General features: G+C 36.9%; 1 protein-coding gene across 2 annotated transcripts in view; it reads left to right on the top strand.

The window, feature by feature from the left end:
• The window catches only part of RALGPS2 (Ral GEF with PH domain and SH3 binding motif 2), a 195,825-nt gene that overhangs the window by 44,854 nt on the left and 131,188 nt on the right, over window positions 1–19,783 (top strand). For both annotated transcript variants that reach the window (XM_054459571.2, XM_054459489.2), the window contains exons 2-4: window positions 7,395–7,534; window positions 13,232–13,336; window positions 14,374–14,424. In XM_054459571.2, coding sequence (XP_054315546.1) covers window positions 7,478–7,534; window positions 13,232–13,336; window positions 14,374–14,424 — 213 coding nt within the window. In that variant the 5' untranslated portion in view covers window positions 7,395–7,477. The remainder of the gene's footprint in view (window positions 1–7,394; window positions 7,535–13,231; window positions 13,337–14,373; window positions 14,425–19,783) is intronic.

The raw sequence follows: 19,783 nt of genomic DNA, 5'->3' as shown, positions 1-19,783 counted from the left end.
AGTGGAGAGGACCCACCATGCACAGGAAGGATGGGGTGACTCATGCTGCTAGTCCATGCAAGCAGGTGCTCCAGATGCTTGGAGATCTGCCTGAGCGTGAAGCAGAGAGGGCCCTACTGCACCATAATCTATGCACAGAAAGGGGGTAGGTTGGTTTAGCCTGCTGATCCTTGGAAAGGGATGCTCTGAATACCTGGAGATCTGCCTGGGTGTGAAGCAGAGAGGGCCCTGCTGCGCTATGATCAATGTCCATGAAGTGTAGGGTGGCCCAGGCTGCTGGTCCAGGCAAGTGGGTGCTCCAAATGCCTGGATTTATGCCTGAGGTGGAGTGGAGAGGGCCCTGCTGCACCACGATCTTAGGAGAGCATGCTGGGGCACCCAGCAGTGATATACATAGACTGGTTTCAGGTCATCAAGCTGGCCCTGGCTGCACGTCTCATTGTCCGGGAGAAAGTACAGCTGTAGCAGGTCTCCCCACGCATCCAAGGCCTGCAGTGGGGGAAAGCACAGTTCCAACACCCCAGTTAGCTTCAGGGATTAGGAGCAACAATGTTCTATTCCTTGGTCTGGGTTGCTCAGATGCCCAGGGAAAAAGTGTCACAGAGAGAGGCTCTCTGCCTTTCTTGCATACTGGGGCCTCACTCACTTTTATCAGCCTGTGTTCTCCTTCCCAGGCTCTGGGTGTCATGTATGATTCCACTGGGTTTCTGTTTTCCTTCCTGAATTAAAGCTTACAGAGTCGATTGCTTCTTTTTTTTTTTTTTTTTTTTTTTTTTGAGACAAGGTCTCACTCTCTTGCCTAGGCTGGAGTGCTGTGGCATGATCACGGCTCACTGCAGCCTCGGCCTCCCAGGCTCAGGTGATTCTCCTGCTTCAGTGTCCTAAGTAGCTAGGACTACAGGTGCACATCACCATGCCTGGCTGATATTTTGTTTTTGTTTTTAGAGATAGGATTTTACTGTGTCACCCAGGCTGGTCTTGAACTCCTAAGCAGAAGTGAAGCAATCCACCCACCTCAGCCTTCCCAAGTGCTGGAATTACAGGCTTGAGCCACCATGCCCAGCCCACAGTTGATCTTTATGCACTATCTTGATATTTCCAAGTGGCTGATGCATGCTAAAAGCCTCTAATCAACCAGGTTGGGGGAAAAAAGATGCCACATTATCTTTATCATTCACTTTATTTTCTCTGTCACACATATACATACTGTTTTCCTGAAATATTTAAGATTAGTTTGCATACTTCATACTTTTATTTTATTTTTTTTCTAAGACAGTCTCGCTCTCTCGCCCAGGCTGGGGTGCAGTGGTGCGATCTTGGCTCACTGCATCCTTAGCCTCCCGAGTAGCTGGTACAATAGGCACCCATCACCAGGCCTGGCAAATTTTTGTATTTTTAGTAGAGACAGGGTTTCACCATGTTGGCCAGGCTGGTCTTGAACTCCTAATCTCAGGTGATCCACCCAGTTCAGCCTCCCAAAGTGCTGGGATTACAGGTGTGAGCCACCGCGCCTGGCCACCCTTTTACCTCTTAGTACTTCTGTGTTTCTTAAAAACAAAGTTCTTTTACGTTGTTGTTGTTTTTTTGAGACGGAGTTTCGCTCTTGTTGCCCAGGCTGGAGTGCAGTGGCACTATCTCGGTTCACTGCAACCTCCCCCTCCTCGGATCAAGCTATTCTCCTGCCTCAGCCTCTCTAGTAGCTGGGATTACAGGCGCCAGCCACCACGCCTAGCTAAATTTTGTATTTTTAGTAGAGACGGGGTTTCACCATGTTGGCCATGCTGGTCTCGAACTCCTGATCTCAGGTGATCCACCTGCCTCGGCCTCCCAAAGTGTTGGGATTACAGGCGTGAGCCACCGCACCCAGCCTTCTTTATGTATTAATAACTACAGGAAATTGTCACATTTAGGAAATTGATACAGTAATCTACAGTCCATATTCCAGTTTTGTGAATTACCAGTAATATCTCTTAAAGCATTTACTACCATCCAGTACAGGACCTTTAGTTGCCATATCTCTTGCGTTTCCTTTAAATTGTAATAGTTCTTCAGCCTTTCTCATAACATTGGCATTTTTTGAAGAATATATTTATCGAATGTTTCTCAGATTAGACTTGTCCATGTCCTTGAGAGTAGATTTCAGTTATGGGTTCCCAGCTCAACTTCTTGTCAGTAATGTTGTGTCCTTCCCAGAGTATCATCACATCCAGAGGCACATGATGTCTCTCTTTTCCCCATTGGTGATAATAATTTTGATCTGCTCAGTTAAGGGATTGTCCGGTTCTTCACACAGTATAGTTACCTATTTTTTTTTCTTGTAACTAGTAAGCAGTCTGTGAGGAAAAACTGTTTTTGTTTTTTTACTTTTTTCTAATTAATGTCTTTGTAGGAAATTTAAAAATATACAGGTAAGCTAAAGTTAGGGAAAAATTGTCTTATAAACCTAGCAATAACCACATTTTAGTGTATGTTGGTGCATCTCTCTTCTTTATGTTATAATAATGATTACCAAAAAGGACTATACCTTAAATACTGTTTGGTAAATTGCTTCATTCATTTAGCAGTATATTATAAATATTTTTTATGTGTCATTAAGTATTACAGTATTTTAATGGCTGCATAGTTTTCCATTGTGTAGCAGTCACTTGCCTATAGATTATTCTGTGATGTTCAGTTTAGCCTCATGTTCCAGGTACAAGAGATCCTTAATGGCTGTCCCCTAGGGATTAGGGAATCTCTTAAACCCAAGAGCTTCCAACCATGGAATCTTGATGTCTGTCTTATCCCATCAGCACTGCCATGTTTTTCTGTTCTGCTGTTCCATACCAATATGCTATGTTCCTTTCTCTGACCATTCCTAGGTCCACAGTAGCACACTTTTGTCAAATATTTAAACCTATTTCTGATTCACTTGGGTTGTTTTCATGCTTTAACTGCTAATATTGTATCCGGATGTTGGTTTTCTTGTTTGTCTTATTGCAAATATAGGCTATTATGAGTTAAGTGAACTTCTATGGGGTAGTCTTTTGAGTAGAGCATCTGGCCAAAATACCTTCATACCCACCAAAAACAAAAACACAAAATATTTGGAGAGCACAGTTTATCTTTTTATTTGGAACTTGTTTTCTATTACCTGAATTTCTAGTTTACCTATATTCATATTTTGGGTCAGGTATCTTAGGAGATCTCAGCTCTTGTCTATTAAGATTACTTAGCAAATTATCTTGAGTGAACTTTCTATACAGGAGATAAAGCATAACCTTTAAATGCATTATTTTATAGATTTTTCTCCCTTTAATATTTAATCATTTGAAAGTCTCTCTTCCCCTACAAGTTGTTTAGTTTCAAGCTGTTTAGGTATATGGCAATATAACCTTTCTGTGTAGATGTGGGACAGTTTACAAATGAATCAGCCCGTACTTTCATAGTTTAGTTCAAATGTGACAAAATTATATTTGGAAGACTTAGGTGTAGAATCTCTTTTTATTGACTGAAGGCAAAACAATTTTAACTTAAGTAAATGAATAACTTTGTTATTTTTAAACATTTTTTTGAGGCAGAGTCTCGCTGTCTCCCAGGCTGGAGTACAGTGGTGCAATCTCAGCTCACTGCAACCTCCACCTCCCAGGTTCAAGTGATTCTCCTACCTCAGCCTCCCAAGAAGCTGGGATTACAGGCACGTGCCACCACACCCAGGTAATTTTTTGTGTTTTTAATAGAGATGGGGTTTCACCATGTTGGCCGGCTGGTCTTGAACTCTTGACCTCAGGTAATCCGCCTGTCTCAGCTTCCCAAAGTGCTAGGATTACAGGCGTGAGCCCCTGTACCTGGCCTATTTTTAAACTTCTCTTTACACGTTGAGAACTAACGTCTGCTATTTTATAGATGACGATGTAATAGTGATACCCTGTCTCTAAAAAAATGTAAAAAATTAGCTGAGCATGGTGGTGCACACCTCACTCAGCTACTCAGAAAGCTGAGGTGGTGGGAGGATTGCTTGACCCCAGGAATTGGAGGCTGCAGTGAGCTAAGATTGTGCCACATGTTCCAGCCTGCATGACAGAGCAAGACCCTGTCTCTTAAAAAAAAGGCTGCTGTGATGTTGGTAGTCATGTTGAAAGATCTTGTCATTTATAACACAAAGAAAAGTAAATAAAATATTAAAGCATATATTTGGTGTATTTAATGTGAACTTTTCTGTGTGCAAAGTGTAGAAAGGTCTTTGAAGCACGTACTAAAAGAATAAACTCGTATGTCTGTCTTTTAGAACTTGTAGTATTTTTATAATATCATATAAGCCTAAGCCTCTCTGTTATACTTCAACATTATTAAATACTATTGACTCCTGGCTAACACGGTGAAACCCTGTCTCTACTAAAAATACAAAAAATTAGCTGGGCGTGGTGGCAGGCGCTTGTAGTCCCAGCTACTCAGGAGGCTGAGGCAGCAGAATGGTGTGAACCCGGGAGATGGAGCTTGCAGTGAGCCGAGATCCCGCCACTGCACTCCAGCCTGGGCAACAGAGCAAGACTCTGTCTCAAAAAAAAAAATAATAATAATACTATTGACATGTACATTTGTAAATAGTTATGAAAAGTTTATATTCTTTAAGGTATGCTTTGCTATATTTTAAAATATGTAATGGATTTTAATGTGACCTTAATTTTCATGAAATACATGAGTGACAATTTATTTTAAAAGCAGAGAAGGCCAGGTGCAGTGGCTGATGCCTGTAATCCCAACACTTTGGGAGGCCAAGGCCAGCAGATCACCTGAGGTTAGGAGTTCGAGACCAGCCTGGCCAACATGGTGAAACCCTGTCTCTACAGCCTGACCAACATGGTGAAACCCTGTCTCTACTAAAAATACCCAAAATTAGCTGGGTGTGGTGGCTTGTGCCTGTAATCCCAGCTACTCAGGAGGCTGAGGCTGGAGAATTGCTTGAACCTGGGAGGCGGAGGTTACAGTGAGCTGAGATCATGCCATTGCATGCCAGCCTGGGCAACAAGCAAAACTCTGTCTCAAAAAAAAAGCAGAGAAAACATGATTCTTCATGCTTATAGTTTACAAATATTTTAATATTGTTCCTGGTCTGTATTACCTTTTTTTAAGTAATAGTAATAAATTGTATATTTTGATATGTAAAGTAAGTTAAAGATATAACTATTAAAATCTTTTTCTTAGCACTAGGGGGCACCCCTGATTTATAAATTCATGTTATACTTAATTTTGCCTAGAAAGTGGAATGAAATGAAATTATTTGAAAAATATTTTGCAAACTGAGTGCTATGTTCAGAGAGAATCTGGATTATCAAGCTGGTTTTGTTGTATAGCAGTATAAATATAAGTTGATTCTTAATCCTATAAGGATAATGAAGCTTATAGAATAAGATAGTTTAGATGGGAGGAAATTGTTTGTAGTTTATTCATTTTCATATTGATTTTCTAAGTAGGTGCTGTTAAATGGTTTTAAAACTTCATGATTTTGAATATATTTCTGTTTTAAAAATCCTAGCACGATGTTCTGCTCTTAGCAGGTACCTAGGCTGTATCTAAATAAGATAAATTCAAGATGTGACTGAAGGCTGCTATCATTAGTAATAATTTTTAAGCATTTCAAAACCAAGAGCATGTTTTACTACATCTAGGAAACAGATCTTAGCCATTCTCATTCATTGTGTTTGCAATTAGGATTTTTAGTGATGCTCAGCAACAATTGCTTCCCAAAGGTATATTTCTAAGGTTTTGTCTTTTTTATTTAAGGGACTCTGTTGAATTTAAGCTTCATGGGGATTAAGTAGATAGTAACCTCTGCATCATCATTGCATCATATTAATAGCATATTTACCATGTGCCAACACTGTTTTAGGTGCTTTGTGTATATTATCTCATTTCGCTTCACCACAACTCTATGAAGTAGGTACTTATTATCCCTATTTTATAGATGAGAAAACTGAGTACAGAAAAGTTAAAATTTCCTGGGTTTACACAGAGGTAATGTGGTTCCAAAATTTGTGCTTTTAAATCACTATATCCTACATTGCTTCTCCAGAGAAAGGAAACTTAGCATTGAAGTAATTATTATTAACATTTAAAACTCAGCTTTTAAAGTGAATGTAGCACAGAGTACCTGATTTATAGACACTTACCATTTCTCTTATGAAAAACGTCATAGATCTTTAAAGTTGAAAAGGGATCTTAAAGTTCATTTACTGCTGTCATTTTACAAAGAGGAAGAAATTCTGTCCTAGAGGTAAAGTTACCTACTCAGTTTATATGGCAAGTTATTTATGGAAAGGTATTTTTTTAGAACTTCAAGTAAGTACTCTGACTTCCAGTAAAGTGGAAAATCTGTGTTGTGAAAAGAATATTTGACTAGAATTTTGATGGCTTGAAACTTGTTCTTGGCTCCTTATTTACCATCCTGTGTCCTCAGAAGCTCTGTGTTTGTTTGTTATGTGGGTATATCTTCCCTAATTAGTGTTATTGGTAGTTGTGCAAATCAACATAATGTATTAAAGATATTTAATAAACTTTAAAGTCCTATACAAATAAACATAGTGTATATTATGGTATAGTAAAGCCACCATATCCGTGGGTTCTACCTCTGGATTCAAACAAATCTGAGTTGAAAATACTTAGGGCAAAAAAAAAGGATGGTTGCATCTGTACTGAACATGTACAGACTTTTCCTTGCTATAATTCCCTAAACAATACAACATAACAATTTACATAGCATTGGCACTGTATTAAGTATTATGAGTAATCTGGAGATGATTTAAAGTATACAGGAGGATGTGTATAGGTGATATGCAAATACTGCACCATTATATAAGGGCCTTAAGCATCGGTGGATTTTGGTATCTATGGTGGATCCTGGAACAAATCCCCCATGGATACTGAGAGATGATTGTGTTTTTATGACATATAGTTCATAATATTTTAAGTATTTGTGATATGTTGGTAATCTAGATCACTAGCTGTGATAAGCTTATTCAGTATTGTTGATTTACAGGTGTCATTTGGATCGCTAAAAATTTATTGTGTTGTGGTATGTGTTACTTTGCCACCCGTTTTTTTACACATTTTATTTACTTTAAGAAAGTCGTGCATTTGATTTTTTTCCCTCACAGTACCCACTTAGCGAAAAGTTATGCTTTTGCTTTGCTTATGAAGAACATAACAATAACATCTATTGAATACTGTTTATTTGGTGTTCTGATTGAAAAGAGCACACAAGATTGTCCTCAGTTTGGATTTAGTGACTGAGCTAAGATAATAGAGTTTAGTGAAGTTGAAATGTTTGTTTCTTGGCATGGTGGTAAGCATGGAGTTGTTTTCTTAAACTTCGAGGAAGACATATGCTTAACTTTTTTTTTTTTTTTTTTTTACAGGAATAATGTATTTGTGGCCTTGGACATGAGGCAATCAGTCCTCTGTTGCTGTTAACATAAGGTCAGGGACTGATGAGGAAAGCATGGACCTAATGAACGGGCAGGCAAGCAGTGTCAATATTGCAGCTACTGCTTCTGAGGTAAGATATTTAAGGAGCTTAGGTATAAAGTTTCTTACCTGGCTTTCTAATTTTTCAAGCATTATGTTGGTTCACATACTTAAATCAGAAGTGCATTTAGTGCAGAAGTACATGTGCAGAAATACACATATTTTAACTTTTACTTTAGTGATTCATGTGTTCCCTATGCATCATAGGTATACTTAATCCTTATCTACTTAAGATACTTGAAAAATAATGACAAATAATGGTAACTCATAAAACTTTATTTTTAAAAGAAACATAGAATTTCTTTTTAGAGTATTTTTACATTACATCATCCTTGAGGGCAATAATGCAAGTAAGGCAAAGAAAGATTCTTTTACTTGGAATCACTAAATTTTGGACACCATCTAGATCCCTTGATTCCACATATATTAGAGGAAACCAAAGAACCGTTAGGCTGGAATGTTGTAAGGGCTTACTCTGCTGATGTAGTTTAGCATTTAAGATGGAGATGTGAAGACTGAACTAGATGCTCACCCCTCTAGTTAATATATTATGATTGTATTTTTGCCCCAACTTTTTTATTTTTTTCTTTGTGTATAAATCTAGGGAACTTGCCTGCTTTCCTTAATAACTTTAGCATCTGGCTTCTATATTTCTTATTTTTCTCTTAGTATATTGGATGAGAATAATGTTTATGACCCTTTAACACCTTGACCTCAAAGTTCCTTAATAGCCTCAACTCCATTTTGCCCCAGCTAGTTACTTAGGCCTTGATATCACTGAAAATAGTCTAAGTCTGTGGTTTCAATTGTTTTTGTTATATAGATGAGTTATTTTTATCTCTAGCCCTGGCTTCCCTCATGAATTTTATTAAGCATTTTTGATGGACCAGACATTTTAATGTCCAAAAAATCAAGTTTCTTATTACTGTTCTGCTCCACAACCATAAAGAAAATAGTCCAAGCCTTTTCTCTAACTTATGTTAATAGCATCGCATTTCCATAGCCATCTAAGTTTAAATCTTTAGATGTGTGGTTTTTTTGTGGTGGGGTTTGAGACAGGGTTTTGCTCTTGTTGCCCAGGCTGAAGTGCAGTGGCACGATCTTGGTCCATTGCAACCTCTGCCTCCCGGGTTCAAGCAGTTCTCCTGCCTCAGCCTCCCCAGTAGCTGGGATTACAGGTGCTTGCCACCACACCTGGCTAATTTTTGTATTTTTAGTAGAGATGGGGTTTCACCTTGTTGGCCAGGATGGTCTTGAACTCCTGACGTCAGGTGATCCACCTGCCTTGGCCTCCCAAAGTGCTGGAATTATAGATGTGAGCCACTGCATCCGGCCAATGTGTTGTTAATTTTTGCCCACCACAACCATTGTCTCATCATAGCAGAGAGAGTCCGCTAGCAAGACAGAAGTTACAATCTTATATAACATAATCATGGAAGTGACATCTCATCTCCTTTTCCATATTCTGCTGGTTAGAAACAAGTCACAGGTTCTGCCCACACTCAAGGGGAGAGGATCACACAGGGGTGAGAATACCGAGAGATAGAGATCTTTAGCAGCTATCTTAGAGCCTATCCACTGTGCTTTATGTCTGGGATCCAGTACTTTTCTCCTTATTTCTGTTACTGTACTACCATGTTAGTTTGGTCATTTATTATTTCATGTCTAGATTAGTGCCATGGCCTTTTAGTTGGGTGTTGCACTTATATTTTCTGTTGTTTCTGGTCCTTCAACTGAAATTTAAGATTAGTATTCTTAAAATATAACTCTTAAACTTTATCTTTTCTCAAAACTGTCTGTGGTTCCTCATTGCCTGCTGATTAAATTTAAATGCCCACTCAGCCTTTTATTCAAGACTTTCTTCAAAATGGCCCCAAATTTTTGGATTTAACCCCTACTAATCCTCTACTTGAAACTTAACAGTCTAACGAGAGAATACTATATTTGCTGGTGTCTGTATAAACCATTACATTTTCCTCCTTCTGTCATAACTTTGCCTATACCAATGTTTCTAGCTGGAATTTTTCTTCCCGTTCTGGTGTGTCCCCTCCCCATCACTGCACACACAAAAAGTTTTGTCTTTCAAACATATTTCAAATGCTATGCTTTTAATAAAGCCTCTCCTAATCCCTTAAACAGATGGGAGCTTTCCTATTTTTAAAACTGTCACTTAGAAAAATCTCTTTCTATAATTTTTTCCATAAATTTATACATAGCTTTTTTATATTTACAACCATAGGATTATGTTTATATATATGTTTGTAATATATGTTTGTTTTCTTTGTATATTTATAACCATATTTCTTGAATATGTTATATATATGTATGTATGTGTATATTTTTAACTATATATCCAGCAATACCTGTTCTAGTATCATAGGAAGCAGAATACAAATATTTGTTAAATAAAATAGATCATTTCACTTGTACAAACAATTCTGTTGATTTTACTAAAAGTGAATTAATTACATCAGGCTTCAGAGTAGTATAATTAGCAATTATAAAGTAAGAGTGAAAAAAGTCTGCCCTTTAAATTGTCCATTTATTGTGGCAAGAAAATAAAATTAAAAATCTGTATTTTCCACCTTCTCTCAAATTATAGATCTAGTAACATCAAAGTACAAATTTCTTATAGAAGTGATAAGCTTACAGAATGGATAAAATACTTTATCCTTTCTCAGTACCTTTTATATTTAACCTGTGTTTGAAGTTTCCGTCAGTAGGAGAATTACAGTGAACTTGTTTTCAGACATTTAGAAGACATTTAGAAGTTTCTGAGTCATGCCTTGAATGAATTATTGCTATTCTCCTGGTGGACATTATTGCTTAGTGTCTTATCATTACCAATTTATTGCTGGTATTAGGGAAGCATGTCAAAATGCACACTAGTAATTTTTTAAGCCTCTAATGGCCATTAAGAAGGAAAAAAGAGAAGTGTTTATTCTTTTTGATAAGCAATAAAATTGTCATGATGGTTTACTAACTTGGATGAGTTAAAAACTTGGAGAAAATTACTGATTTATGTTTATGATTCATGTGTTCACCTGACAGAATGCATCTGGTTATTTGGACAGCTATTGGATTAGTGTATACTGCTTAACTGATGTCTATTTGAATACTTAACATTATGAAAAAAATTTTGTATTAGTTTTGGGACATAAAATAATATTGTTGACATACTATAAACTAGTCATAGTTACAGAGATTAAACACAAGAAATAAAACTCCATTTTATTTATGAGACTTGAGGTTTCTGCTTGGATTCATTCACTGGAATTCAGGTTTCTGCTCAGATTTATAAAGAGCTTAGAATTCATCACTCCTGTCCTCACAATAGGAAAAAAGCTAAACAAACTGAAAATCAATAACTCCTCTTAGCTTTATCAGAGAATTGCTATCACAGAGCACATTTAACAGTGATGCCCTGAAACCTGGAGAGATAGGCAGATAGAGAATCACAGCTTACAGGAGCAGAAGTCAGTGGAGCCACGTAAACCCTAATTGATGAACTGCTGGAGACGTGTGTGGACTAGCTTGAAAGTTAAAAACTCCTTGGGTGTCCAGTCTTAGGTTCTTGTCTGCCTCTGCTTTTGTGATTTTTATTACCTCTAGGATGCCCACCAGCTTTTCACAGTAAAGACAGAGAAAAATTCCCTTCTGCTTCTAGCAGGAGGAGGAAAGAAGTAGCCATTTTGAAATACACCCAGATAGAAAGTAACCATATTGAAATATGCCCAGAGCATTCTGTTCTCCACCTGCCCTCAAGGGAAACTACTTCACCAGAGCCTAACCTACTTGGGAGAGGAAAAATCCTCAACTTGAAGCCCCTCTAGACTTCTTGTCTCACCTAAGCCGAGCCAGGGGGACAGAGAAGCGTTTGTGAAGGTCACAGTCTGGGGACACACTCAGTGAAAGACTGAAACCTAATCATAGGACTATAGGACACTCCCCCCCAGCACTCCCTCAAATACACACACACACCCTGCCTTCCCCCACCACATCAGCCAGGGCTCCTGTATAATACTAAGATTTCAGCTGAAAGAACTGCAAGGCTCAGACTGTAAGAAGAGATTTCTAGGGAAACCCAAAGACAACAGAGGGTAAAAAAATGATACTAGAGGAAATTGAAGACTGAGACACCTATAACAACACCAAATTATAAGCACAGCATAATGCCTAGCATGATAAAAATAAACCCTTACAGTAAAGGCCTATTCAACCTGAGTTCCTGTTACCCAATATACCATTTCTAGCTTTCAACAAAAAATTACAAGCCATGCTAAAGGGCAAGGAAAAAACACAATTTGAAGAGATACATCAAGCAACAGAACCGTACTCATATGGCAGAGATTTCACAATTATCAGACTGGGAGTTAAAATTAACTGTCATTAATACACCAAAGTCTCTAATGAAAAAAAGCGTACAGCATGCGAGAACAAATGGATAATATAGGCAGGGATAGTAAAACTATTAAGAATTGAGAAGAAATGCTAAGATTCAAAAGCACTGTGACAAAAACGAAGAATGCCTTTGGTGAGCTAACCAGTACCAGTAGACTGGTGACCAGTAGACAGCCAAGGAAAGAATCAGTGAACTGGAAGACATGTCAGTAAAACTTCCCAAACTGAAATGCAAAGAGAAAATAGAATGAAAAAAAAAAAAAACAGAATAGCCCAGGACTGTAGGACAGTGACGAAAGGTGTAGCATATGCATAATGGGAACACCAGAAAGACAAGAGAAAGAAGCAGAAGAAATATTTGAAGTAATAATAGTTGAGAATTTTTTAAAGTTAATTACAGATCCCTTTCTTTGTAATGATCGTGGCTCGATACTTGGTATTTAGCTGCTACTAAAAGGGAGGAAAAGCAAAAATGAGGCATAATGACAAGTGCTTAAAACTAATATATAATAGCTGGTGGGTTGATGTATGTGTACTGTGCTAATTGAAACTTTGATTAATTTTTTTGCTGTTATCTGTAGCCTCATATCCTACCACCATTTAATAGAGCCTGATCTAAATATTCTCATGTTGATGTTCCTCTGAATTTAGCCAACTGATATAGAATATATTATTATGTCATGGCACAGATGAAGTGGAAAATTTTTAACAGTAATAAGATTTTCAGGGCCAAAATCAACCTTTCATTCTATGTATAGCCACAGCATATTCAAACTTGAAACAGTAATTTTTAAGCAGGGAAAACTTAAATTTGTAATATAATAGGAAGAATAGTATTAATTGTACTATCACAAACATATCACATAACTAAGAATGGATTATATGTAACTTTAACAGCATTCTGAATATTTTCTGATAACTTGTGTTATAAAGCTAATTTGTCTTTTTCTTAATAAAAATTAGTTTAAAAAATTTTAAGTAAGTATATAGCCTTCTCCCCTGACTTCCCTCTACCTTATTTGAGAATCATTGAACTAGTTAAAATCATTTATTTCTATAGGAAATGATAGGTTGTCAGGATGAGGAAACTGACACACAAGAAAATGACTCATTCAAGAACCTAAAAATTTAAAGTCACAGTTTTAGATTTCAAGTTGTCTGACCCTTTATCTGGTACTCTAACAACTAAGCAGCATGTTCTGCTCAGCTTTTCTGCAGCATTTGTTAACCTACTGTTTTGTTTTCTCAGTTTTTAAGGCCAATCTAGTTTCTGTCACTTGATTGTGAGACAGTATTTAAAAGGCTGAATTTTCTTTCACTTTAACAGAAAAGTAGCAGCTCTGAATCCTTAAGTGACAAAGGCTCTGAATTGAAGAAAAGCTTTGATGCTGTGGTATTTGATGTTCTTAAGGTTACACCAGAAGAATATGCGGTAAGCCTCCTACCTCTGTCTTCTCCAGTTTTGCACATAATTTACATATTGGTGCTATTGAGTTAGAATTTGTAGGTCCAGAAAAAGAGACAGCTTTTAGAAAGCTGGATATGGGAATTATTGGGGAAAATAGTACAGCTGTGGAGCAAACAGAGGGATGAAGTGGGAAAAGTAAGAAAAGCTGTACATTTTTTTTAGGGCAACTTTGTAAGTTACACTTCAATTTGGTAAGTAGCAATATGTATTTGCCATTATGGTAATTGCTTTCATCCCTCTATACCATTTCTCTAAGCCAACTGTATTTTGTTGACATATCTAAGAAACATTTTCACTGTTTTTTTAATTAAAAAATTGAAAAATGAAATATGAAGGTGTTATTAGATGAAAGGTATCTAGAAAAACATTTATTTCTTAATATAAATATATTTGTTTTCTCATTCTCCTTTAATTTGTTAACAGAATATATTGATTTCCTAATGTTAAACCATTCCTGCATTCCAGAGATAAACTGTACTTGGTCATAGCATATTATTCCTTGATAGCGTTGACTTTTGTCTTACATCTATAGCCATAAGTGGGATAGGTCCATAGCATATAAAGCTCTTAGATGTAATGTTGGCTTTAGTGTAGTTTCATTATTTTTTTATAAGTTAGGAAGAAAACCTTTTTAGTAATATCTGATTTTATACCACTGTTTGAGGAGCTGTAATGTAATCATCATAAGAAGAACACTGCTACATGAACTAATAAATCTGGTTTTTATTTTTTGATTATAATTTAATGTGACTGTCCAAATTTTTAAAATTATTTTTATTTTTTAACTTTACACAATTTATCTTCCAAGAAAATATAAATAGGCATGAGATAATTAGAAATAATTCTATTTAATGGTACAGGGGCTAAATTTTGTTTTCCATAAGCCCTTATAAAATTGAGTATTTGGTAATATTTTAGTATAGAATATAATTTTAATTTAGGTTACATGTTATGGTATAGAATTCCAAAGAAGAAATTGTCATTTTTACTTTATATTTCAGGGTCAGATAACATTAATGGATGTTCCAGTATTTAAAGCTATTCAACCAGATGTAAGTAGTTTTGAGAATGTTCTTTTTAAATATAGAAAACGATCAATCTCAAATTAAGTGTTTTAGAAATGTCAAATTATACTTCATATTAATTTTAAAATGTTTGAAGCTTGTGTTGTAACTTATCTACATATTGTTTGGGCCTCAGAAACCCACGTGGCATTCATAGCAATACATTATTGAGTCATAGATAGGACTATACTTGACCCTTGAACAAAGCGGAGGTTAGGAGCATTGACACTTGCTCAGTGAAAACTCTTTCTATAACTTTTGATTCCCCACAAACTTAACTTCAAATAGGCTGATGTTGACCAAAAGCCTTACTGGTAACATAAACAATCAACTAACACATATTTTGTATGTTATATGTATTTTGTACTCGGTTCTTACAATAAACTAGAGAAAAAATGTTACTAAGAAAATCATAAGGAAGAGAAACAATATTTACTATTCGTTAAGTGGAAGCGGATCATCATAAAGATCTTCATCCTCATTATCCTCACATCGAGTAGACTGAGGAAGAAGAGAGATTTGTTCTGCTGTCTCAGGGTTGGTAGAGGTGGAAGAAAATCCGTGTATAAGTAGACCCATGTGTTGTTTACAGGTCAGCTGTATTTGAATCATTTTGATTGATTTGGCTTCATTACTTACTGGAGGAAATAGACTTAGGGAAGTTGAATGATTTACCTATTGCTTTGAAGCTTTTTAATGGGAAGATGGAAATTTGAAACTGGGTTTCACCACTAACTCTAGTAATCTTTTCCCTTATATCTTTATTTTATGACTTAATAATATGACTGCGTTGACATTTTGGAGAGAAGAGAAAGGATCAAGAAACACATCTTTTGTTTCAATGAAAACAAAGGGACTGGCATTATGCATCTATCCACTATAAGCATGGGGGGTGTGTGTGTATAGTGTTCCTATCATTTTAACATCCTGAGTATGATGGTATCTCTACTGATGAGGAAACAGTGATAATTGTCTTTGGTACACAAGTAAGTGGTGGAACTGAGTTTCAGACTCTAAAATCTGATTTTTTTTTAACCTCTTATCTAGTATATCAATGTGATTTTGTATTCCAAAACAAAGTCATTGATAATCCTGAAATTCAATACTATAAAATAGATACATTTTTAGTTCTTTTGGGAACAAAATATAGTGTATTCTTTGTGCTATATACAAGTCTGTAGTGGCCCTAAACACTGTAATGACTATGAGTTTCCATTTATGTCTTACATGATTTAGGTAGTGTTAGTCTTGTGATTTTCAAGTAAGTTACTTCCTGTCTTAGTATCTCAAATTCGGTACCTATAAATGAAGGAGTGGGCCGAAATGATCTCTCAGTTCCCATCATTTCCACAATTCTGTGTTTTCCTAACTTTTCCCCCATACCACAGAGGGCTCTCTAAGTAGAACCATTGGATTAGCAACAGAAGAAGAACAATGTATTCTGTAAATAAAGCACAAGAAGAAAATGGCTTTTGTATTTAAATGGCAAAAAGAAAAAACCAGAAATACTTATTTCTTCTCCTCCCTGAAAAAAAAGTTAAAAAAATGAAATTCTTTATACAAATTACATTTTTGACCTAAAATTCACCTGTCTTCTTCTTGGGTGTATTTTTTCCTTTTGAATGAACTGCAACAGTTGTATCCTGCTTTATATGAGATTAGTGCTGTCTAGCAGAAATATAGTATAAGCCATTTATATAACTTTGTTTTCTGGTAGCCACATTATAAAGTAAAAAGAAAGATGAAATTGATTTTAATGATTTTATGTAACCTGCTACATACAAAATATTATCGTTTCAATTTGTAATCAGTGTAAAAAATTACTGAGATATCTTACATTCTTTTTTCTCCGCTAAGCTTTCAAGTCCAACATATACAACAATTGCAGTACATCTTTATTTGGAGTAGCTATATTTCAAGTGCTTAGTAGCCATTGGTGGCTAGGAGCTTGGATATTGTTGAAGATCCAGATAATACTACTTGAAGACATAGACTTCACATCTATGGGAATTTTTTATTCCCTTGGGGCATCTGAAAGTACTTTGTGAAACTTAGAAATAAACCTTAAAATTCCCTTGACCTTTACTCCATTTATCTTATCCCATTGATTTTTTTAACCTCCTAAGTATCTTATCTATCCAGTCTATCTCTACTCCCAACACCCCAATGTAAAATACTGTCTTCTCTCAAGTGAATTATTGCAGTGACCTCTTACTTCATCTACCTGCATTTACTTTGACCCCTCTAAATACTTTTTTACCCAGTAGCCATGGTAATCTTTTCAACATCTGTCGTATCTGTTCATGTGATCGCTCTGCTTAAAACACTTCATTGGCTTCCTTTTGCTCTGAGGATAAAGAACCATCTTAATATGGTCTACAGATCTCTTCACAGTTTTACCTTTTTCTACCTTCTGCAACCCCATCTTACATCTTTCCTATCTTTCTGGTCTAAGGTATACTAGCCTTCCTTTAGCCCCTCTCACCACTGAGCCTGTGCACATCCTAATTAACTTCTACTCATCTTTCAGTTCTCAGCTCTAGTTTGACTTTATCAGGTAAGGTTTGTTTGTCTTTCTACAGGGTCACCTAGCACTCTACTTTTTCACTGGCCACGTCAATTGCAATTTTAAATTTGTGTTGTGATTCAACAAATATTTACTGGATGCCTATTGTATGCCTATTATATGCAATTTAAAACATCTAGTTTAGTTGCTGACAGTATAGCAGTAAGCCAACACTAAAATTCCTGCCCTCATGGATCTGATATTTGAGTGAGGTTAGCTATGCAGTGTCATGAAAAACATAAAGCAGAGAGAAGAGAATAGGAAGTGTGAGGGTAGTGGGAGTTGCAACTTTAGATAGGATGATCAGGAAGACCTTACTGAGAAGATGACATCTGTGTTAAGGCCTAAAGGAAGTGAGTGAGAGAGCAAGCCATATGCGTGTTTGGGGAAATAGTACTCCAGGCAAAGGGAAAGCCGGGGCAAAGGCCAGTGAGCTACAGTGAGTGAGCAAGGGAGGGAATGTACTAGAAGATGAGAGGTAGGGTGAGGGCTAGATGGTGTGGGGCCCTGAACACCATTGTGAAAAAGATGGGAAGCCATTAGAGAGTTGTGAGCAGAGAAGTGACATTTTCTGCGTTAGGTTTTAAGTCGCTCTTTTTTTTCTCTTCTTTCTTTCTTTCTTTTTTTTTGACAATCTTGCTCTGTCACCCAGGCTGGAATGCAGTGCAGTGGTGTGATCTCAACTTACTGCAACCTCTGCCTCCCGGGTTCAAGTGATGATCCTACCTCAGCCTCCCTAGTAGCTAGGACTCCAGGTGCATGCCACCACGCCTTGCTAATTTTTGTATTTTTAGTAGAGACAGGGTTTCACCATGTTGGCCAGGCTGGTCTCAAACTCCTGGCCTCAAGTGATCCACCCGCCTTGGCCTCCCCAAATGCTGGGATTACAGGCGTGAGCCACTGTGCCCGGCCTTAAGCGGCTCTTTCAGACTGCTGACTAGGATATGTGGCAAAGTGAGCATAGGGGAAGAAGAGGTGTTACCAAGGACTGAATCAAGGAGACCACATGAGAGATGAAGGTGGCTTAGATCAGGGTGGGAATGGAAGAGATAAATGAGAAGTTGCCAGACGTTGTATGTGAAACAAGAGTCGAGGATGACACCAAGGTTTTTGGCCTGAAGCCAGATGCATGTAGTTGATATTCTCTGGGATGAAAAATTATTATTGTTGTCCTATACAACTCCTGGGGCTGCTATTCATATAAAATATAATGTACAATGCACCCTTGTGGAGAAAGGCTAGAGGAACAGATTTTGCAGGAGTTTGGCTTTGGACATACTTATTTTGACATGCCTGTTAGACAGCCAAGGAGAATGTTGAGTTAGGGAATGCATACTGGCGTATATTTCCAGTCCAGTCTAGAAATATAAGTTTGGGAGATGTCAGTGTAAAGGTGGTATTTAAAAGTGTGGGTGAGATTATCAAGAGAGTGAATACAGGTACTTGATTTGCTTGCCTCTCCACCAGATTTTAAGCTACATGAAGGCAGAGACTGACAATTTTTGCTTACCATTTTATCTGACTGGCACATAGTGGAAGCTCAATATTTAGAATGAGAGGATGAACATAGTATTTAGTAAATGTCTGCCCAATGAGAGAGTGTTTTTAAAAATTGACAACAGTAACTGTTGGAAGAAATGATGTAGCACCAAAATACTTTTAGTTCTTTTTTTGGAGACGGGGTCTGGCTCTGTTCCCCAGGTTGTAGTGCAGCGGCGCAATGACGGCTCACTGCAGCCAGGACCTCCCAGGCCCAAACGATCCTCCCACCTCAGCCTCCCGAGTAGCTGGGACCATACACATGTGACACCATGCCTGGCTAATTTTTTATTTTATTTTTTTAGAGACAGGGTCTCGTTATGCTGCCCAGGCTGGTCTCAAACTCCAAGGCTCGAGTGATCCTTTTGCCTTGGCCTGCCAAAGTGCTGGGTTACAGGTGTGAGCCACTGCGCCCAGCCAAAATATTCTTAATGTATTAGTCTCATGTGAACACTAAGAGTGTATTAAATCTGGGCAGTATGAAAAGGGCTTTGTTATCTGGCAGAAAAATGTTTTTAAAATTTAGTGTGATATATTAAAGACATATAACAAAGCATAGTAAATAATAAGATAAATTCCTGTGTACCTAACCAGTACTGATAAAGGCTTTCTGCATTCTCCCACCAAGGTAATCACCATCCAGTAGGGGTCTGTATCATTCCTGTCTATTTAGTCTTATTTTTTCTTTATGTACAGGTATCCCTTAACGCGTGCTATTGCAGTTTTAAATATTTTATGTAGATGGTGTTCTGTTGTTTTGGTCTTTTTAGCATGCTTTTGATGTTCTTGTCTTCTTAGCATGCTTTTGATGTTCAACATTGTTGACTGACATCTATGTTGATATATACACTTTAATGCATTAATCACTGGATTATAGAGCATCTTTAAATTTTTAATCAACTATTGCTAATTTGTTTTCCAAAATGATTGTACAGATATTGTTTATTATGTCAAAACTCTTGCTACTGATAAGTTAAAAATAGATTGTTTAACCTATGATGGCAGCCAGTTTAGTGTATTAGTCTTTATTAACATAAAATGATGTCCCTTTATATAGTATACATTAGAATATTACCTTCACTGGAGGATAAAGAAATTCTTACTGTTAAATCAAAATTAAACCTCAGATATTATGAAAAGATATTGGTTATAACTGAGTCTATAACTAGTAAATTAATTTTATGTTTCTGTCCATTATATCAATATTCAGGTCTCTACTTCGTATATAATTGTATATTAAAA

The sequence above is a fragment of the Pongo pygmaeus genome, chromosome 1 (genome assembly GCF_028885625.2).
Source record: "Pongo pygmaeus isolate AG05252 chromosome 1, NHGRI_mPonPyg2-v2.0_pri, whole genome shotgun sequence".
NCBI classification, from domain to species: Eukaryota; Metazoa; Chordata; class Mammalia; order Primates; family Hominidae; genus Pongo; species Pongo pygmaeus.
Note: the sequence above shows the minus strand (reverse complement) of the source record. Positions and strands in the feature narration are given on the sequence as shown.